We start from the raw sequence: 23727 nt of genomic DNA on the forward strand, positions 1-23727 counted from the left end.
AAAACTGCACAAAGTCTCCTGTGAGGGCTAAGTTTAGGTGTAGGGTTGGTGTAGGGCAATAGTACACACAGTTTGTTCAGTATAAAAACCTTTACGCCTATGGAGAGTCCCCATAAACCACAAAAACCAACGTGTGTGTGTGTGTGTGTGTGTGTGTGTAGCAGCAGTAGCGCTACAGTGCATCTCTGACCCTTCACCCACTTCCAGCACTGTGACTTCTCACGCTCCTCAGTGCTATATAAGGCTGAAATAACCGAGCCTATCTTACCCACGGCTTCACGGTAAGTACGACATGCCGTTTCTGCTTTCCTAATTTCTCATCACATGTAAATAACGAAAATTAAATCCAGCGGGACGTTCGCGTGTATCAGCCTGATGAATGAAAGATAGCTTGGTCTTGTTGTGTTTGTTGTAAGCGTCACACTCGTTATTTCCTCATGTAATATTTTATGAATGGAAAGCTCTAGTGTAGACCTCCTTCAGTCAGTCAGCTGCTCCATAGATCATTTACTAAAGCGCGCTACAAAGAGGGCGAGTGCTAAAAATACCCGGAAACAATAAGGCAGATGCATATTTAGCTAACAAGTCCAAATAAAGGCAATAAATGTTGTAGTTGAGTTGGTTACTATTTCATGGCAACTGCAGTGTTGGTGTGTGTGTGTGTGTGTCTACTTGCTGAAGTAACACTGGAGGCAGTAATGTGTTTGTTTGACTTTATGTATGACTTTTCACCTACTTCCGTGTTCCCTGAGACACATGAGCTAGGTGTTTGCACATTACATAACCAATACTCAAAGGTCTGTTTAGGGTTCACTGATTATATCATTATATTTACTTAATATCATGGACCCACAAATGTGATTGTTGCTTTGCTGCCAGACAAGCTATATATTTTCAGGTATTAAACCCTATTTGTAATGTGTGAAAAAAATATTAAGCATTAGATTGTAAAAACATGTTTGGGCAAAAATTTGTAACTGGTATTAGTAAAGCCCAAAAAGTCTATCTTTGTATGAAACTGACAGTGTATAATAGAAATGATTAGAATAATACAGTAATGTAGCACTGAGAGCGCTAGATAATAGTATATAAATCTCACAAGAAACTATGGCTGTCAACAGAATAAAATAACTGGGATTAATGGATCGATAACACTGATAGTTGACAAACCAAATGTACTAAAAACAATTTATGACATTTTCAGTATTGTTATGATTATAAGACTTTGAGCAGTGGATACTGATTCATATATCAATCTGGGTTTTGCGTGTAACCTATTTGAAATCGTAATAAATTAACTGTTCGTGTTTTATTGTTTGGGTTAAGAGATGCAACACAAAGGTTGCATTAAGATTTTCTGTAAATCTGTACACATGAAATGTGAAATTCAAACATTCTTCTAGTGCAAGTAGAATTGAACCACAGAGTTCATTAAGTCATAATTTGATTAGTATGGCAGTGCTAAAATCATAAGGTCACCTTTGCCCTACATTAGCTTTTATCTTGGTTACTTTGATGTAATACTGTTTGTATTAGTGTTTCAGTCATGCACCCTTACAGTCATGTCAGGCAAAACTTTCAGACAAACTTTGACAGTCAACAAATCAGTGACCTGCCTTCCGTTGAAGAGCAAAATAAATTAAAATTAAATTAAATAATAATTAAAAGAAGCTAGACTAGCTTCTGATTTTTTTTGGAACAAGCCTAATATGTTTTTTTTTTTTTTTTTTTACATTTATTAGGCAAGAATGCATTAAATTAATCAAATGACAGTAAAGTAAATTTAACAAAATATTTCTATTTAAAATAAATGCTTTTTAATATTTTTTTTATTAATCAAAGAAATCCTAAAAAAAAAAATCATGATTTCCACAAAAATATTAAGTAGCACAAATGATTACAACATCTATATAAAGAAGAAGTAACTTGATCACCATATCAGCATATTAGCAAGAATGGTTTCTGAAGGATCATACGACACTGCAGTAATGGCTGCTGAAAATTCCGATTTGCCATCACAGAAATAAATTACATTTTTAAATATATTAAAATACAACATAGTTGTTTTTAATTGTGATCATATTTCACAATATTTCTGTTTTAACTATATTTTGAAAAATTAAATGCAGCCATGGTGAGCAAAAGGGACGTCTTTCAAAAACATAAAAAAATCTGACCAACCCCAAATTCTTGGAACACTTTATTATGTCAAAAGCTTACTTTTACAGGTATTCAGTGATTTATTGACTGAAAATATAACTCATAACAGTTCATTTTTATGGTAATCAATATTTACATTTATTCATTTAGCTGACGCTTTTATCCAAATCTATATGTCAGAGGTCGCACGCCTCTGGAGCAACTAGGGGGTTAAGTGTCTTGCTCAGGGACACATTGGTGTCTCACAGTGGATTCGAACCCGGGTCTCTCACACCAAAGGCATGTGTCTTATCCACTGCGCCATCACCACCCACATGCGCCATCACCACCCACATGGTACCCACATATTTATTTATCAAAACAAAAAAAACTCACAAAATGTGACATTACTAAAGACTGAAAAATTAATTTGGAGTTGTGTGATAGCAGTTTGCTGTACTATGTTTATTGACACACCTGTGTGCTGCTCACATCAGTCATATTCACCATTTACAGCAGCACATTTCGCTGCGGTGACAAATCTAATTATTGGGTAAATGGTGATATGAAGGGGTGTGGCTGTTATATGAACGCAATAGCCTCTTACTTTCTCTGTCCTCAGACTAGCAGTGGCTACTCACAAATCAGCATGTTATCCTATCTTACTCGCTGGATGTCCAGAGGTGCTTTCCAGGCACTGAAGGGGGCAAGCAGTCGGCCTCAACTGGTCAAGACACCTCATATTGGGAATCAGACACTGGCGGCAGCTCCTCTGCCCTTCACTCGGGGGAGTCCAGGAGTAAGGCAGGCCCGGGCACTGGACCAGGAGCAACTACTGCAGATCGATTGGGATGATGGGAGCTGTAGTTTGTATCCATTCACCTGGTTAAGGGATAACTGCCAGTGTCCTCACTGCACGCTGCAGTCAGCACAAGCACGCAGCCTGCTGTTCTCAAATCTGGATGTGCACACCGGAATGGACCAAGTACAACTGATGGACAATAAGGTTGGTCTTGGTAAGCAAAGCTTAAAGGGATAGTTCATGCTAAATAGAAATTTGTCATTATTTACGCATTATCATGTCATTCCAAATGGATATGACTTTCTTTAGTGAAACACAAAAGTTGATGTTTTGATGAATGTCCATGCTGCTCTTTTTGATATAATGAAAGTGGAAGGGGAATAGAGCTGTTGCATTCCATAAATATTGCATCGTGCTGTTTTCCAGGTTTAATCACTTTATTCCCATCCACTGTGGTGCTTTTTTGTCATTTTTAAAGCTTGATGCCCCATTAATTTTTATTGTATGGCAAAGAACAGGCCTGTTCACACCAAGAATGATAACTAGAAAATATAACTATTTTATTATCGTCCACACCAACACACAGTAATGTTCTGTTTATGGCACCCCTGGTCTTTTCACACCAAGTCATTGTCTAATAGTCCTTAAACCTGTTTTTCTGAAACTCATTGTAGGTGTCCATTACTTGGCCTGATCAGCACAGTAGTGAGTTTGATCCTGACTGGCTGAAGAAACGGTGTTTTTCCTCTGAGGCAAGACAGGCTCTGCAAGAGGAGCTCTTCCTTAATGGTGGGTTAATTGTGATCTATCAGTCTGCATTGCCATAATATTTGTATTCTCTATATCTCTTTTTTAGCTATATACATCTCTAATCTTTTTATGATTTATATGACTATTATAAAAGAATGTATTTTATATAGCAACCAGGAGATTTAGTTTGTTGTACTGTATAAAGCTGCAGTTCAGTTACTCAGCCAAAACACTCAGCCTGCTGTTGTCATTATTCTCTCGATGTGCCGCTTGAGTGTATGGGCTGAATCTGCCTTATATTTGTTGATATCCTTCTATAACATTATCCCTATTAAGGCACACTTTGAATTGAAATGATAAATTCAGTTAAATTTTTTTAGACTGTATGGGTTTTGGTTTATGTTTTAGACAACAATTTTTAGGATAGCTTCATATATAGTTGAAATGCACTCATGTAGGCTAATATTTGTCCAATAGTTGAATTAATGTGTGGTCTGGACAGCAGTTACTTTTGTAGTGCAGGCATTGCTCCCCAGAATCGCCCCTGAATGGAAAGACTTTTTCCACTTCCTTCCACATGGAATAGAGATTTAAGGCCATTTGAGAAGAGTGAGCTGTTGTCCTTACACCACTCTTGCGGGATGCTGTGGTTAGAGCAGACTGAACAATGTGTCTGCCAGAATAAGCATCCTGCACATATTTGTGTGTCCTGAGATTTTAAGATTACATTTTCAAAATTAATGCAAGTCACTGGGGCTTTGTAAGGGATTTTGTTAGCCACAAATATTCTTTAGTTTACTGTTGTTTTTAACTTTGTGATTTTTATCTTTAAAGTTTAGGAAATTATACTGTTGTTTTGTTTAAAGGCACAAAAGGCATCCCCTTGTGCCCCTTAAACCAGTGAAAGACAACCAATAAATTGCCACGGTTAGACTACACATTACAAGTGTCTGCTTCTAGCTGAGGTGTAAAACACACAAGGCTTGCATGTGTTTAACAAAGCTCCTGACCCTTGTTTTAAGACCTCCCATATAAACTGTCTTCAAACTGCTCGAAAGAGGCCTGTAAAGCTCTCACCTTGCTATAATATGTCTGTCTTGGGCAGTAATATGACATTAGCCATTTCCTGGCAGGTTAGCACCATTTGTAGACAACTGATGACTCAGTCTCTCTACAAATGAGGAGGACCACAAGTTTTATTTTGATGCAGTGCAAGTGGCTTATTTTTGTGGTATTTCTTTAGAGGTATGGCTAAATTGCTGTGTAAAAATATTGCAATTTAAAAGTTTTTGCATTGATCCTTGATCAAAAATGACAGTAAAGGCAATTATAATCTTAGTGGACATTTTTCTTTTACACAAGTGCTTTTCTGTTGAAATCACAACATGTCCTGGTTCAGCTGACATCATTCATGCAATGACATCATGATCCTTCAGAGCACCAAGACCACATTGTTCCCGTCTAAGTTCAAAAACAGCAAAACAGTCACATTGCTGCATTAGATGAAAAACAGTTCACTCTTCCCACACTGAAAAAGACCACACTAACAGTACTTTTAAAACCTTATTTTTCCAAATGGCTTATGGAAAACTAATGGCTTGACTCAAAAGAGGTGTCTTACTTCATTTTCTTGAGAAGCGCACAGGACTTGAACTGAAGGATGCTGCGTGCATGCAAATTGAGTTACTCAAATCATATCAATCTATTTTCCATATCCCATTTGGAAATGATCTCTGTAAGTGGTTTTTATTCTGGTTGTGAGCTTCTGTCTGTCCTGTTCTTCGTGAACTCTGCTCTGTGCTGAGCTCTCAGTAGGGACTCTGTTGACAGAGCTTGACTGGATGTAGCTGCCTGCCAGCTACAGCAGCCACAGCTTCACATTACCATAGCTGGAAAAATCACAGAGGCAATGCTGAAGGAAACTGTTCAAGCACACATAAGCAGACACCTTTCTTTTCCGGCATGCCTTTGTGTGCATAAATGCACGTGTTTCCATCTGTTTTAGAGACTTAAAGGGTCATTGAAACAAAATGTCAATTTTTATTAAAGTGTCTCAGAAGCCGCAGCTGGACAGAATGATAGCATGGTATTAATCTCTGGCTCTGAACTCAACATTAGCACTGCCAGTATTACAGTATGCCAGTACTGCCAATATTACACATTACACGCTTATAAGAGCTGAACATTACTGACCTGGACTGACTGAACCACTTCACCCTCGGCACAGTGCCCAGCTCACTGGCTTTCCCTCTCTTTTTTGATCAAATTCATACCAGAACCTCAATATTGCTGTGAGATTGTGGGCGTTTCCTCTGCCTTGATTGTCAGTCAATTTTGGTCTTGTTTGCATTAACTTGATTGCACGTTTATATGATTGCATATTCATACTGCATGTCAGTGTATATCATGACTAATTTAGCTCTCAAGGTTACATCTGTTTTCAATGCATTTTGTCATCTTGAAACTACACATTTTATTATAACTATGGTTGGTATCAACAAAATACCATTTTTGTAGTCTGTTGTGTGGCTTTCAGCTTCTGAAGCTGAAATGGCAGCATTTTTAGGGGAGTCCAGCAAATACATTCAGTAGTAAACAAACGACCATGTTTCATTCAGATGTTTCATTTCAGTGTCTCTAGTGATGCCAACCAGAAATGCATGAATAACTGTTTTCTAACAGGTTTCTTAAACATCTTTCAAATTTCAAGCCCTCCATTTACCTCTATTTGTATTTTTATGAGAATGTTTGTTACGAGCCACAATGAGATGGCTCTTATATTTGTGCTCATCTCCATGGTTATCCTGCATGTGTGTCAGCTGTGATTAAATAAATTGTAGATGCTCCTTTCCCTTCCAAGTAAAGTTTGCTGAGTTGGCAGTGTGGCTTCTACCTAGTTGAGGTCTGGAATATATAAACTTTATTTATCCTGTTGAGGAATGACTATACCTCTGAGATAATATACATCTGAGAAATCTGAAGCTTATTTATGCTTCTCGTCATCAAAGTATCTTGAGGGGAGTATCTGTGCCAGGTGGAAGTATACTACCATTACATTTTTTTTCTTTGTTTTTCAAAGTCTCTTATACTCACCAAGGCTGCATTTATTTAATCAAATCAGTATTATTGTGGAATATTATTGTACAGTAATTTTAAAATATCTGTCTTCAGTTTAAATATAAATACATTTTAAAATGTAATTTATTTTTGTGATGGCAGTTAATGTCAAACGATCCTTCAGAAATCATTCTAATATGCTGATTTGGAGCTCAAATTGCCTTAATTTTAAAAACAGTTGTGCTTTTGTGTTTTTCAGGATAACGGTTTTAATTAATCACACTTTTATATCATTATTACTGTCACTTTTAATTAAATACATAATTTTTTTTCTTTCTGACCCCAGACTAATGAATGGTAATGTAAATGACTTAAATCAGGAAATAATCGGTCAGGAGTTCTTTTCTTTCACTTGCTGGTCCTGTACTACTATATTTGTCTCTGGACTCTCAACTGTGACAAATTCTCCAGTGGAACAGTTTTCTAAATTGAGAGAAGCTGAGAAAGAGGTGAGGGGCTGAAAAATACTTCTGTAGCACAGAGGTCCAAGCAGTGAATTACAGACTTAAGTGCAGAATGCTTGGTCTCATGTGCACACTTCTCTAGAGCCCCCGTCTGTGAAAGTAGACATAATAACCAGAGTTTTCCAGCAGTACTCCTCCAAACATGCAGGCCCTCACACAGTGTTCTGACCAATCTGTTCTGGCCTTAACCCTGACACACACACACATACACACACACACACACACACACACATGTTGGTTTTTGTGGTTTATGGGGACTCTCCATAGGCGTAATGGTTTTTATACTGAACAAACTGTGTGTGCTATTGCCCTACACCAACCCTACACCTAAACTTAGCCCTCACAGGAGACTTTGTGCATTTTTAGATTTTCAAAAAAACACCATTTAGTATGTTTTTTAAGCCTTTTGAATTACAGGGACATAGGCAGTGTCTTCATAAACCACCTTCATATTGTAATACCTCTGTCATACACATGTCATTATACAAATTTGTGTCCTCATAAACCACATAAACATGCACACACACACACACACACACACAATTCTTCATTATGTTAAGACACTTGGGATGGTTATAGGTGCAAAGTTTCTATCATGTGTTTATTTGCATTGTAAATCAGGGTGCTTAGAAAATGAGTAACAGATGGAGAGAGAAACATGATTTAGAGATAGAGAAGCATGTTTAGATTGAGAAGGATTTTAGCTACTTCTAATGCAGAGTTTCCTGTGCTAGGTTTTTTGTGGTGGAACTTCAAGAGGTTCATGAGTTGCTAAAAAAAAAAAAACAATTAATTTATCAAATCATAAAAAATATAAAGTGATGAAAATTAGGTTTCTGTTACACTTCATGACACAACACTAAGTTGTGTTATTGCTCTGTGATGTTTTTTTTGTTGTGCATTTTAATGTTTATTTATACGTGTATCTGTGTTTCAGAGCGTGAATATTGGGATTCAAGCCTGCAGATCCCTACAGCCGACTTTCAGGAAGTTCTTCATGATGACAAGGCTGCCCTGGCCTGGCTAGAGGCTCTGAGACGCATTGGCATTGTTTACCTGAGGGGGGCGCCAGCAGAGCAGGGTCAGGTGGCCAGACTGAGTCAGAGGATTGGCTATCTGCGCCTCACCTTTTACGGGTACGGACTATAGCTTTGGCTGCACTCTAATTAAAGCAATGAAATGCCTATTTTTAGATAATTATAATGATTTAACCATTTAGTGCGCAAAGACACAAACAGAAGTAGCGAATACAGTCATTTTAATACTGCAGACTTGGAAACAGTGGAGTAATAGTAGTCATTCTCATACTGACAACTAGTATTACTATTTACCCAGTGATCAAGAAGTTCTAGATGGACTGCCTATTTGCGTAGTGCAAAATATATGTTCAAATATTTAGTCTGTCAGGAAACTATATTAAAAATAATTATGTACATTTCAAACCTGGTCAAACTGCAATTACAAACTCAGTGGTAGTACTGTAAGTTTCTCAAAAACACCAAAATTGTGCAAAACTTTAAGCCAGAACTGCCATTCTCACTCCAAGATCTACAAAGAAAGACAAATCACCTGCTGCAAAGGGCACACACCCATCATTCATGGAAAACGAAATATGGTGTGATGAGTAATGTGGTCTGATCTTCCACCCTAATGTGTTACATCTGGACAGATTTATAATTGAAGTAAATAAAAAGTCCCTCAACCTACTGAAAACATGTTAGGGGATGTGTAGTAGTCAGGGCACCTGTCTCGTTAGGTCTGGGGATTCTAACCAACACAGCCAACGAATACAAGGCCATTTTAAAGGACCAGCTGCATCTTATAACCATATTTTCTTCATGAGATTTTTTAGGTGTGGCTAGTTTGGGGTCTGTGGCTAGTAAGAATTTTTAGATAATATTTTTGAAAGTCTCTTATGCTCACCAAGGCTGCATTATTTAATCAGAAATACAGCAAAAACAGTATTATTGTAAAGTTCAAAAATAATGGTTTTTTTTTAAGTATGTTTTCTAATATTGGCACTTCTGATCCACTTAATGCTTTCTTGCTGAACAAAAGTATTAATTTCTTCCAAAAATAAAAATACTGATCCCAAACTATAGCTAGTTTCTCAAACACCAAAACTTGTTAGACGGCATTTTAAGAGACTAAAATTAGTCAATAAATGACCTTAACCTGCCATTATACTTGGCATTGGTATGTTGTCAGGTATTTCAATTATTTTGCCCATCCTTGAGAAGAATAATGGTTGCTATAACCTTTATCTCTAGTCCACAAGTCATATTTCTGTTTCTGCCACACGCATCTTGGCTATTGACTTGAGAGAAAAGTAGTGTGCGAAATTAGTAATGCAACCATAGAACCGGTCCGTAGGACTGTTCCATTTAAATATGATTTTCATGGATGTCACAGCATGAGTCATCTGTCTACACCATCCTTTGATGAAAGCATATCATGCTGTAACTGTTGGCCAACAATCAAAACGATGTACTGTTTTCAAAAAAAAAAAAAAACTGCCTCTGACAGCATTTGAATGAATGGGAAATTATGTGAAAGAGCTTTGCTTTTACACTCAGTTCAACTTGTTCCATCGCTCTAGACTTACGGAGTCCATTTTATTAGTCAAAAACCATTGAGATTCTGATGTATTTTCTTGCCAAACACCAAAGCCTCTCACAAGATCATGCAGAGAACATTTTTAATAAGTAAGGATGAGTGAATGGAAACCACAGCCTAGGACAGACTGATAGAGGTGCAGGAGAGAAGAGACAGACACACCATGAGCTTCTGGCTCTTCCATGCATGTGAACTCCCTCTCAGCTGACACCTGTTAAGTGACCGGGTGAATGATTTAACACTGCACTAGCCCCAAGAGCTTCAGACTGTAAGAACTCAACTGAATCAAAAAGGCTGGTTCTAGATAAGAAGGCAGGGATCTCTGTAACATTATATAATCCATATTTGCTTTTTTTCTAATTGTTTGTTAAAGTCTTGCAAAAAAGCAAATATGGATTATATAATGTTACATTATTTATTTGTGTCTTCCAGTAAAATATCAAATAAAAAGAAACCAGAGTTGTGTTCAGATTCAGTTCATTTTAGGCTTAAAAAAGTGAGGAAAAAAAAAACTGTCAATGGGGAAAATAGGAAAAATATTTAAGATATATAAAAATACAAGATATATTTTTTGAAAACAAGCTTAATTTACACAGATTTACTTCAAAAATAAAGACTAAAATAGTAATACAAGTAGTAATTTTTGCTTTGCAGTGAGTAGTTTCAAGAATTCACTACCAAAAAAATCACTATTAATTTCTTGCACTGCGTTGCCATAACAAAAATGTCTGCTTTGTTCATTGAAGAGATTCCTTAGTCTTTAAATTTACTCTCAAGACCATAGTAAATCAAGTAAGCATTTTACTGCTGTGGTTTCCTACAATAAATAAATGGAGAAATGCTGTAAAACTTTACAAGCCCATAGTCACCTGTTCTGATCCATCGCCCCCCTCTGTGATTTCACAGACACACATGGCAAGTGCAGGACAAGGCCATGGCTAACAATGTTGCCTACACTTCTGGAGAGTTGAGCCTGCACACAGATTACCCTGCTCTGCACCATCCACCTGGAGTGAGTTCACTCTCACACTCACACACACACACACACACACACACACACACACACACACACACACACACACACACACGTGTATATATATATATATATATATATATATATACCAACCATATTGTGCTATTTTTATTTTATATATAGATTAAGCTAATTAGAATTACTACACCCTAAATAAAAAATAGAATAATGAATTTCACGAGAGGCCTGTTGATGTAATTCCTCTGGTTGTAGGTGCAGTTCCTGCATTGTGTCCGTCAGGCTGATCAGGGCGGAGAGAGTGAAGTGGTTGATGGGTTTCACATGGCAGAGCAGCTCCGTAGGGAGGATCCTGAGGCGTTTAACATCCTCTCCTCTCTCAGGGTGGATTTCACAGACAGCGGTGCTGACTACTGTGACTTCAGTGTGCAGTCCAAAAACCACATTATAGAGTAAGACAGACAGTGGCTCCAGCAGACGCATACATATTCGCATATTTACGCATAGCTAATGCAATGGATTAGCTTGGTCACCTCTCACCGTCATCAACACTGATTACACGTAAATAATGTAAAACGGCACCATCTCGCGGTCAGTTATAGAAATGAACTTGTCACTTGTACAAATAAATTTCTACAAGTGAATGCGTTTATTAGGTTATAAATTTGTCATCAGTATTTCCCCACCTTCAGTGCTATAAAAACCCCAGCTAAACCAGCTTTAGCTGGTTGACTGGTCTTAGCTGGTTTAAGCTGGTCTCCAAGAAGCCTGACCAGATAAAGAAGTGGCCAAAATCCTTCTAAAACCAACCTGCTGACCAGTTATGACCAGGCTGGTTGACCAGCTAAAACTAGCTTTAGGCTGGTTTTAGCTGTTTTTTGAGCAGGGAAAATTGTACCGTGGTTGCTCTTTCCCATGCAATTCTAAACAACAGCAATACACTGCAGTAGTTCTCATAAATCCTGGTAACTTTCAATACAAGCTTGTATGTAATGTGCAGTATGGACTCTGAGGGTCGAGTGACGAGAATCAACTATAACAACGCCACACGAGACTCGGTGCTGGATATGCCTGTGCGTCAGGTTCAGCCTTTCTACTCGTCTCTAAAGGCCTTTGTGGAGCTGCTCAGCAGGCCTGAAAATGTGTTCACATACAGAATGGAACCAGGTCAGTGTGGTCAGAAACAGCCACACAGTTAACCTCTTTACCTAATCTGATTACAGTTGTTATAGCTCACATTTGTATTATAGTTGACAGTCATAATTGCATAATGAAAATAAATGCATAAAGATGAAGGGTTTTAGGTTTATGAATTTTGGATTAGGCTTTGGAAACTTTTGTATTTTAAATCTAATGCCATGATTTTCAAAAATGTTCACAAGAATTATCCTTTAAAGTATTTTGAATTCCAAAAGCTTTCCCTTTGGTGCTAGCCTTCTTACTAAACCAAGTATGACATTGCATGTATAAATATGGGACTGATGCTGGTTGTTCATTTCATCTCTGTGCAGGTGACTTGGTGACCTTCGATAACTGGCGTCTGTTGCATGGCCGAAAGAGCTACCTGTCACGAGGTCAGAACTCGAGACATCTTGAAGGAGCATATCTGGACTGGGATGAGGTCATGTCCCGTCTCAGGATCCTCCGTAAAGCTGTCCGTGGAGATAGCTAGACACCTCTCTTCGTCCTCCACACTACAGTGACGGTTATAATAGGAAGCAAAGTTGATGTCTAATCTTTCCTCTGGTTTTGGGCTAGTGTTGCTTCTTGACAACTTTAAACACATCTCTTCACTGTAGAAAGCTTCAGGGCCTAGGGATATTTTCTGTTGGGCATTTCAGTTTTGTTCTTCTGTAGTTAATATAATACTATAATTGCAGCCTTTTACTGAAGGGCTCTTGGAGTCTACAGCTCTATCTTGCACTTAGAAAGTACAGACATTTTCTGTCTTGACGTATTACTTAAAATGTTTAGCATATGTATGGACAACTGCCCAAAATATGGTACTAGTTTGAACTAATACAATGGGTTTATTCTGAAGCACTAATGTTTTCATCAGTTAGTCCATGTTGTTGTAAGAAAAGTCACATCTCTGGCACAGTTTGAGATTTAGTTTGTGATGTATATAATTTTCCCTTTTAGCTTTTGTGTATTTCACATATGGTGTTTTTAGCCAACCTTCGTTTGTCTTACAGGGATTATTGTTTTAACGGTCAGTACTTTTCCCTCTCCTTCACATAAACATTCTTGTAAGACCAATCATGATTAATGGTAGTTGGTAGTTTCCCCTTTAATTCTCTAATGAACCATTCAATTTATATTTGCTTGTATTGTAAATAGTAGTTCGGACAATGACGGGACATAGACTCTTAAAGAGAAAAATGTTTCATGTGGTACAAATTTTTTTTATAAGCTGATGTCCAAAACAAAGGGTCTGTTTTGATATACTGTATGGAGATTGGATAGTTCATCGGTAATTGTATACTGATTGTCATGTGCAGTAGACATAAAGCTCTTTGATACTTGAAAGGCCTCAAATATGACATTTTTAAAGAAAGAAAAACTGGCCAATTTGTACTAATGCAGCAACAATGCAAATATAGCTCATGTGGCTAATGACTCTCATTAGTAAATTAGTTGCAAACCTGCTTTTTTTTGTAAATACACAATGTCTATATTTAAAAAGCTCAGGATTTTGAGCACCTCCAGTGGGCTTTTTTGGATGGGCCTCCACGTAACAATGCAATGTTTATAAAAATATATATGCCGGCGCTGAAGTGTTACAATGATTTAGGAGGACTCTGACAAAGAGATTTATTTATTTTTTTCAAAATGCCAATAAAATACATTTATAATATACAGTTGTCACATTTCTTTTTCATTCATACACTTACACAAAAACTCCCATCCTGTGGTTATACATCTGCTGGGACAGTTTTTGAATATGTTGCTAATATAGAACTCCAAAATTTATAGTGGTGATTATTGTGTTATGACAATGTTACATTTATATTTGACGATTTTATAGTTAGTTATCCAGTTAAAGTATTTGACAAATGGCTTTTTAAAAGCCAAATAAACTTTTATGTGGTCAGAATTTTTTTAAGAGGCAAATATAATCCCTTAATAAAAAAAATATATGTGACCACTGAATAATAACTGTAATTCATGCAGTAACAATATGCACAGTCACAGAATCGGGTTGGACATCTTTTATTTTCATATTGCCAAAGCTGTACAGGTTCTATAAATATTTTTAAATGCTGAAATATTTACATCCATGTCTCTATTTTTTCTTTTCCCTCTTGTTCTAAACAATACAGACTAAAATGAAAGTCCAAATAATGTGCAACTTTATCTCTCTCACACTTTCAAACAACAGACCTGATCCACTGTCCAACTCAAAACATCCGTTTTGGGAGACTCGGACTCTGGGAAATCAGTTTTGTGCTATTTACATCTCTAAACCAATATTGAGTGGGCTCAAGTCCATTTACAGTCTGCATTCAACAACTGAATTTAATGGGGATGCAAAATAACACTTCATACATTTAAATTATTAAAAATGTGAGCAAAACATAAAAGAACATTAAAATATGTAAATGTGACAGCTGTACTGCCAAATCTAGTATTCAAAAAGAGATGAAACGAGAAAATCTGCACCTCTATGAACAGACACAATCTCTTGCCATCTGTGTTTCTAACACAAACACGCACAGTTGCACAGACACACACACACACACACACACACACACAAACAGGAACAGGACACTTCAAACAGGACATTTTGGACACAAGACTTTTCCATCACCATTTAAACAATCTCCAAATGCAGCTGTCTTATAGATTAATAATGCCTTTTTTCATTGCAGTATCAAAATAATGACAACAAATGAACAGAAAACACGATGCCTGATCTGCTCTCTGGTCTCCTCATTATGAACACAGGAGGACAGTGGATGAACTCTGAGGACATGACTGGACTTGTTCTTGGTACCCACTAGTGATAGTATTGCACATCTAGAAAACAAACTGCAGTTTTTCCTAAACGTTTTAGTTGCTTTTTCAGCATTGCTTCAGAGATTGATGTACAGAGATTCCTTTTTTAAATATTCTTTTTTTTTTTTTTTTTTCAAGTGACATGCAAATTTAACAGCAGTTCACAGACAGGGAACTTTACAGCAGAACTAGTAGAGTAGTTTGAGCCTTTTGAGCTAAAGAGATACACAGACCTTAGACCACTTACAGCAGGTGGAGGAGGGCGAATGGAACATTTACGAATGGGACAGCTGCTCCGTCGTAGACGGTTAAGGCAAGCCCCTCATACGTGGCAGCGCTAGATTGCAAAGACTTGACCATTTCACCCACCACAGACAGAACAGACTGGAATTTACAGTACAACTTAGCACATAAATACTAAATACACAGCCTGTTGACTGATATCAGAGGGGGTTGAAGAGGGGAAAGACGTTTGCCTGATGTCTGCATGCCAGTGCCAACTCGCAAGAGCTGCGCATAGGACCTGCATGCAAACAAATGCCTCTTATTGAAATAAATAAAAGTGTACAAATGTGAGGACGTCAACCAATAATAGTCAAAGTCAGTTCTTCTGGTTGGTCCATATTATGAGAATGAAATGCCAGCATTTTAGTGTCCAAGGACTGGAATATTACATCAGATACATTATACGAACAGGCTGTTTCTTTTAGGACGAATGTGTTGAATATGTGAATGCATCTACATTTGAATCGGTACAGGAGCAGAGGTCTTTAAAAGGAGCTCGGCAGAAGTGTCAGCTTGAATTGAACAGGAGTAGTATTGCAGGGAGTTCGGGAGCTGAAGGGTTGAAGTAAACATAGGAGAGAAGTGTGCTAGCTCGGTAGTGGACGAGGGGACAGCATCTTGGGCTTGCCCTCTGACTCTTTTCCTTTGACCGCCGCCATGTAGGAGAAGAGGCAGAGCACCGAGTAACAGATCTGGTGTGCCTGTCCAAGACAGAACAGTTAACAGCCGTTATGCCAAAAAAAAAAAAAACAACATCAACAAAAACAACAAAAAAAGCAGCACATATTGCTCTATAGCATATTGTAGGGCTGGGTAAAAAGATTGATTTCCTAGTTAACTGCAATCGTTATTTGAACAATCTTGATATTCATTCTTAAAATCCCAAGCATGTTTTTTCTTCTGTATTTTCTGTACTACTAAATTAGGGATGCACGATATTAGATTTTTGCCGATATCCGATATTTTTCAAATCATTTTGGCCGATGCCGATATATATATATATATTTCCCTTTGCTTTGAAACACCAAGCCTCTCCTGTGCGGAAATTATAAACAAATTATTATTTTGAGCAAAAACGTATTTGTTAGAAGTAATAAACTTTATTAAAGTTCTTTTTTTTTTAACGAGAGTATATTGAAAGCCTTGAAAATAACTGCAATAAAATCAATCTCTGCTGTTTTTTCCCCTCAGACAGATGCAGTTGAAACCTTAACATTTTATTTGTGGATTTAACATTAATAGATGGTCTAAAGCAAAAATGTAAAAATTCTTTAAGAGCTTCTTATATTTAAGTTTTCATAATCCATTTGAATAAATCTGTATATATCAAATTATTTAAATTTACAAGTGCAATGTTTGTGATTTTTATTCATGTAAGCTATAGCTTCTCCTTTAAATCAAAACAGAATCGTGATTTTATGACATTAATACTGCTTTATTTATTCAGAAATACAAGTATCTTAATGATATTTGTGTATTTTACTTTCATTTTTAGTACATGTAACAGCACCCCCCAAGTAAATAAAAAACCTTACAGGATGGGCATTAGGACCTGGCGGAGGCTGCCGCTGTTGACTCTCTCACACCGGACGCATTGTTCTGTACGTGCACTCTCAAATCAATGAAGCGATTCAAAACAGTGAATCGAATCATCATGCAGGCAAAAGTTTGCTTCAAGAATGGCCACAATGCTGACGTGATTACCATCATACCCAGAGCACATGTGAGCTATTCGTCTTATCAGCAAGGCATATCGGCATATTTTTTTCTTTACCCGCCGATTCTGACAACGTTCCAATAATATTGTGCATCCCTACTTCAAATGGTTCTTTTTAATAAGGATGCACCAATACTTTGCGTGGTGGGTAAACACGCTACCATACTGATACCAATACTGGTATTGGTCCGATACTGCGCCCCTGTACTCGTACTCATAAAAATGTTCCGATACCAAACGCCGATACCACACAGCATGTGAACAGTGCTGTGAAGTGTGAACAGACAAAGAATCACCGACAACAGAACAAACAGAGAGTAGAATGGAATTAATAGAGAATAACGGTAATTATTGGTAATTAATATAATGTTAAACATTCAATCTTCACACCTGTATAGCTGATGTGCGTGAGCTGATAAGCAAAGCACGCTGAGTGGATTGAAGGTGTGGGGGCACAAATGATGAAAAAAAATGCGACTTATGTTTCAGACAATATGTTCATCGCTGTTACAAGATTTATATATAAAGAGTGATTCCTTGCATTATAACAGGAAAAAGTCTTTTGATTACAGTACTGAGCTCTAATGTGCTATTAACTTATATATAAAGTGCCATAGGGCAAAAAAAGACAAATAGTGAAAGAAACAAAAGCTTGTAGAATACATTTTAATGGGAATAGTGCGAAAATAACTCAAGGAAATATCTATTTGCTAAATGAACTAAGCCAACGAACATTATACATATTCTTTTGGGTTTCTGTATAACCAGTATTTTAAAAATAATTATACATGCAATGAAAACGGTACTCAGTATCGGTAGGTAGCAAAAAAGTATCGGTATCGGCCAGTTCTGGGAAAAGTGGTATCGGTGCATCCCTACTTTTTTAATCAAAAACATAAAGCTGGATTAGTATAGTCAAATCAACTTAACGCTTTGTACAATACAGATTAAAGATCAAAGCAGCTTTATAGTGATAAACAGGAAAATCAATTATGCAAACTCAAGTATGGCAACAATTCAGATTCTGCTGTAAAGCAGCTCTAAAAGACAATAGTGTAATTATTTAGCTCGAGTCAGTTCAGTGTTTGTTCAGTTCAGAAAAAATAAATTAAGATCATAAATTCAATTCAGCTATAAGCAATTCCCCAAAAGGGAACAAAGTTGTGGGTTATTCAGCTTGAATCAGTTCAGTATTGATTCAGTTCTGTTCAATAACAGTGTCAATGTTACAAGATGCGACTCAGCTCAGCTTAAGTGTAGTCTTACTCATAAAAAAATACTTTAATGATATTTAACAATATTTACTATTGGAATATTAAAAAAAACATTGAAATCAGATACTGAAACAAGTTAAGAGCCTGTTAACCGAATCTGGAAATCTATATGGATACCCAGCTCTAGTGTGTAGTACTTTATGTATAATTAAATCTTACCATAGGAGTCTTGTACTTATGGATCACCACTTCTTTAGTTTCAGGAACTGCAAATCCCAGTGCAAGACACAAAATAAAAAGTTCAACAGCAGTGGAATACAAATATGAAATATTCAAGGGCAGGGGACAGAAACAGAGAGAAAAAAAGTGTGATAGAGAGAGAGAGAGAGAGAGAGAGAGAGAGAGAGAAGAGGGGAGGGGAGGCATACATATGGCCCATGACAAATTAATATTAATAATCTATATCTGACCCCTGCACATTTCAGACAGAGCTACAGAACACTGAATCTTGCTGCACAGGAGCAGCACTCTTAAAGATCATATGACTGAACAGGATTTATCATAAGTACACGTTTCCCACAAGACTGAGAAACTCTTATGCAATGGGCAACTGAATCAAGGCAGGCTCAAGGAGGAGAAAGAAAGCCAGAGGAAAAAAAGATACAAAGTGGTGGGGGATAGATGGAGAAATCAGAGAGAGAGATAAAGCAAGAAAGGGAATATCATTGAAAGTTAAAGTTGGAAGGAAATCCGGGGTCTGCTGGGTTTTTCCATCACTTATGGAATGACTTTTACTACAGGCATGAGTGTATAAACTCGAGTGTAGGAGAAGCGACATCTGACATCAAGGCAGTGCAGTGCAGATGAGCAGATGACAGCCATTAGTGGTGAAAAAGGATGTATGAGAGATGATGACAGATGTAGTTAAATGAGGAGGACAGGTTAAGAAAGAGAAAAAGAAAAGATAAAGGTGACAGCACTTTACCTGCTGGAGAATGAAGGTTTTCATAGCAGCAAAGATGAGGGGCGGATTACAAAAAGGAAGCACAAAGACACAGCACTAACCCAGTCTAGAGCCGACTCTATGACTACAGAAGAGACGTCATACAGTACACTGCACCTCCCTTCATTGTACATATCTCCAAAAGCACCAGTCTCTAAAATCTCTACATGGTTTACTTATCTAACTCTATAAAGACTTCTATTCTGGAGACTGACAATTTTAGATGAAGCATGACTTAAAGCAGTATTCTTGATGAAAACCTATGACTCCTCCTCCAAAAGATGCATCAAAGGAAACAACAGAAGAACTTGAACTGTGCATTATTTCCTCAAAGCTGCTGATGGTGTGCAAGACCTTATCCACCGGAAGAATCTTTTTCCATGCCAGAGGTATCATGATATCTTGTTTTAGCTAATAAACAGAGCATTTCTTATCCAGTTAAAACTACATAAAGCTGTTAGCTTGCTAACTGAAGATGCACTGACAATACAGTATGATATGTGAAGAATAAATAAATATATAATAAATTATAAATAAATATATGACATTAAAATGATGTAGTATTTGATTAAATACATAACTAGAATTTAACGCTAAAAAAATCAAATCAGTCGTTTCAATTGATAGTGAATGTACGGATCACAAAATTATCACGAAGAGTATGAAAAATGCTTATTTAATTTATATTACATTATTTGTGTTTTTACAGATTAATGTTAAGCGAGCATTTCTAGATGGCAAAGTACAAATGGAGGAAATGAGCATACATAAATATATAATCTGTGGTGTTAATACTCTAACTCAAATATTAACATAATATTAATAATTAATACACCACTGTCTCAGCCAATAGAATGGCTTTGGGTCCAAGGGGAACAGGATTCTGCAGGCAGATAGGATCTGGTTCATTTTGGGGCGTTACGTTTCACGTAACGTCTTTCATAGACTGTGCATTACAGGAGCAACAGCTAAAAACAACAGTCCTACTCTCTACATATAACCTTTGCTCCTAAAGCTCTTACAGTTGTTCAGATCGCCACATCTAACAGTACTGAACATGATAACTTCTCTGCTCTTTATGTGACTGGGTTACTGCTGTGTCGCGTACAGGCCTAGAATCAAAATGGGGGTAATTACCAAACTCCTCCAGGACAAAGACTCCTTTCACTGTATTGCACTTTTTAATGTGACTCAGCTCTATGAAAACCTAAAAACAAACAAAAACAAACAAAAAAACAACAGGACACACTGTTACCAACTCAATAACGCACTTGTGGGAAAACAAAAAAAGTATTTTTTGAAGAGATGACAATCTGGACAGTTAGTAACTGTAAACTAGGGAGAAACGAAGAAAGAACGTGATAAACAAGCTGTTGAAAAGCTATCAGAACTAAAATATGACTGCACAGAAAGAGAAGTTTCCATGTTGACAGGATTACATGGGCCAGTGACGCAAATGGAGAGCCGGGAAAGTTTCAACACCTGAGCAGCATTAAGGGTCTTCATATTCTTGAGAGTAAAAATAACCCCAGATCTATATTTTTTGTCATTTTTAAACTGTATTAAATTAATCAACAAGTCAACAGCATAGCTCTTAAGAGAGTCTCGCTTTCAAAAGAATCACTATGTATTTACAATACTTGTCCAGCCAAGAGGAGAACTGCCTTTGTTCTACACTATTCATTTATGACGTGTTCTTGAGGCACTTGGAGACTTGTATAACAGATGTATTTTTGAAGCACTTACGACTAAAGAGCTAATATAAACCCTGCAGCTGTGACCATTTGCACCAAAAGTGGGAACGAAATCATGGCACTGATCCCCTACATGCTGAAAGGGCCCATGCAAAGACATCCATGGAAAATTCCATCATCAGAAAAAAAGATAGACACACAGACCAAAAAAGAAACCAAAAGAAGAGAGAAAATAATACAAAAGACATTAAAAAAAAATAAGCACACAAAAAGCTACAGTACAAGGACAAGAAAGAAAAAGTAAATGAAAATGGTACACTAAAAAGCAAAGACTGCAGAGGTTGTGTACCTTCCGCTCCTTGCAGGGGGAGAGAGCATGGGAGAGAAACGGTTTGGATTATTATTGGACAAAAAGAGCACAAAACACCCTCTGGTGCTACGAGCCCACCCTTACCGTATTAAACTACAAGCGCTGATTCCATCCAGAAGGAACAAAGTCTTTGTACATTAGCTGTTAATATCTTCCATTATGTTTACGTTAGTTTTGAATCCCTGATGTGTTCCCACCCCATTACCCTCCATGCCTCCTCCACCAGCAATGAGGACCAGCTCCCTCACACATGCCTACAGCCAAAACAGAATAGTGCCAAAACTATTACAACACACACAACTACACTACATAAATGAGTTTTAAATTCTAAGTTTCAATAGCGCTTAACTCTTCTGCTGACATTTTACTTGTTAGCACTCTTTAAAAGCTCAAGTAATTGACTAGTGAGCACAGCGAGGCACCCGTGTCCTCCGAATATTACAGCGATATTTTGTTATTATTTAGTCAAGCTCATCTAGTTCCAAGCCTGTCATTCCAGCTCTTTCTTCTGCGGAAAAGTTTCGGTGACCATTTGACTCCCATTTTTTGGGACAAACCCCCCCGGATATTTCTCAAAATATCTTCTTTTACATTCCACAGAAGAAAGCAAGTCACACAGGACTGGAACGACATGAGGATGAGTAAGCGGGTGAACTATCTCTTTAAGTTCTTACAGTAGTGGAAGACATTAACCTAAGATAACCCAGGAAAAATAATTAAATGGCTTATTTAAGGTTTGCATTGTTTCCTAATTGGTTTTCCAGAGTTTCAGTGTTCCGTAAAGACTGCTTCTCCTCCTTAAGGGAGTTCAGTGGGATACAAGTTTTTTCAAATCAAAAAGAAGCCAAGATTTTGTTTTCTATACATACGTTCAGTTCACATTAGAGCTTTATGAACAACAAAGTACCAAAGAGACAAATAACCAGGTTAAATAATCCCAGAACAGCAATAATAGGTGCAGCAGAAGGCAGACATGTGGTCTTAATCACTTCAAGTAGACTGTATAAAATACGTATTATTAAAAACTATTACCTGATTGTCTCCCATTAGAGCAGGTTTAAAGCATATGTTTATATAGTTGGTTCATTAAATTTATTAGAATTAAGACTCACTAAAGTGGTTTTAAATAGAAAATGTATTATTTCGATCTCCCCAACAAAGTATTTTGTACATTTTGAATACGTTTTGCACAAGATTCTACATCTTACCTCTGACACACCACAACAAACCGACATCACATCAACACTCACAAACCGTAAGGACCAGAGCTGGGCGCCGTGACCATTAACACGTCATACTAACACACACAGCGGGTGGAATGTTCTGACATTTGAAAAAGTAAATCTCTGCTTGTGATTATGCAACCCAAGAACAAACATCCAGTAAATAAAGCCAAACAACAACGGAAAAAAGGAAACAGCTATTCCTCTTTGAGATTCTTCAGGAACAACACTTACAGACTTTTTCCATATTTTAATATATTTTAGAGTCTAATATAAAAACAAATGCTTCATACATTTTAGCACATTTTCTTGTTACTTTGTCATTTGTTCCAAAAAAATTCTCAAAGGAAGACAGGCACAAATAGAAAGAAAGAGTGAGAGGAAGGAAAAGAGACTTGGAGAGATGATGAGATGAATACAGACGAGAAGTGGCAGAAAAGAGAAACAGGATTGGATGGAATGAGAATGAGAGGAAGGGTGGTGTTGAATCTGGCAAGCACTTTGTCATGGTTATGATAAAGGCAACACCTCCTACCTGGCTATGCATAAATTTGAGGTTGATGCCTTCCAGCGTGACCTGAAGGAGACCACCCTCCCCTGTTTTCATGTCCTGTACTGGAAACTCGCCTCCCAGCTCTGGACCTACACACATGAAAAAAAAAGCAAATAGCAGTGAGAAATAAAAACATACTTAGTTTATTCCAACAACAAGAAGCGGGATATTATATATCCAATAATACAAGAAGTAAAGTGGGCCACTTTCATTGAGATGTTTGGGGTCAGTAAGAATCAATACTTTTTATTTAGAATGGACACAATAAATTGTTAACAAGCAATTGTAAAGATTTCTATTTTGAACAGCATCTCCTAAAATGTCTCATGGTTTCCACAAAAATATTAAGCAGCACAACTGTTTTCAGCTGTGATAATAATAATAATAACAATAATAATAATAATAAATATTTCTCGAGTACTAAATCAGCATATTAGAATGATTTCTGAAGGATCATGTGACACTGAAGACTGGCGTAATGGCTGCTGAAAATTCAGCTTTGCCATCAAGGAATAAATTACATTTTAAAATGGATTCAAATAGAAAACAGTTTACTGTAATTTTTGATCAAATAAGCGTGCCTCAAAATTATTAAAAAAAAAAAAAAAAAAAAAAACTTGCAGACCCAAAACTCTTGAATGGTTGTGTACAAAGATGCACAATGTACCTGGTTTGATGCTCTGTTGTCGTGCGGCAGCACGCTCCATGCTGTCTTTAACACAGTAGTACAGTTCCCGACACTTAACACGCAAACACACAGGAACAGAGAAAGAGAAGTACAGTGACTGAT

General features: G+C 37.1%; 2 protein-coding genes across 3 annotated transcripts in view; one reads left to right on the forward strand and one right to left on the reverse strand.

The window, feature by feature from the left end:
* The first annotated feature begins 153 nt into the window (after positions 1-153).
* Positions 154-12952, forward strand: LOC306883623 (gamma-butyrobetaine dioxygenase-like). The gene is made up of 8 exons (XM_079438985.1): positions 154-281; positions 2762-3145; positions 3616-3730; positions 8210-8408; positions 10795-10900; positions 11135-11331; positions 11880-12046; positions 12391-12952. The coding sequence occupies exons 2-8, from the start codon at positions 2789-2791 to the stop codon at positions 12549-12551; spliced, it is 1302 nt and encodes a 433-aa protein (XP_079295111.1). The 5' UTR covers positions 154-281; positions 2762-2788; the 3' UTR covers positions 12552-12952.
* Positions 12953-13680: 728 nt separating this feature from the next.
* LOC306883606 (MAP kinase-activating death domain protein-like) overlaps positions 13681-23727 on the reverse strand; it is a 68352-nt gene continuing 58305 nt past the window's right edge. For both annotated transcript variants that reach the window (XM_079438974.1, XM_079438973.1), the window contains 5 exons: positions 23605-23677; positions 22920-23026; positions 20235-20304; positions 18314-18360; positions 13681-15864 (listed from right to left, as the gene is read on the reverse strand). In XM_079438974.1, coding sequence (XP_079295100.1) covers positions 15751-15864; positions 18314-18360; positions 20235-20304; positions 22920-23026; positions 23605-23677 — 411 coding nt within the window. In that variant the 3' untranslated portion in view covers positions 13681-15750. The remainder of the gene's footprint in view (positions 15865-18313; positions 18361-20234; positions 20305-22919; positions 23027-23604; positions 23678-23727) is intronic.

This window comes from Barbus barbus (genome assembly GCF_936440315.1).
Source record: "Barbus barbus genome assembly, chromosome: 2".
Taxonomy (NCBI): domain Eukaryota; kingdom Metazoa; phylum Chordata; class Actinopteri; order Cypriniformes; family Cyprinidae; genus Barbus; species Barbus barbus.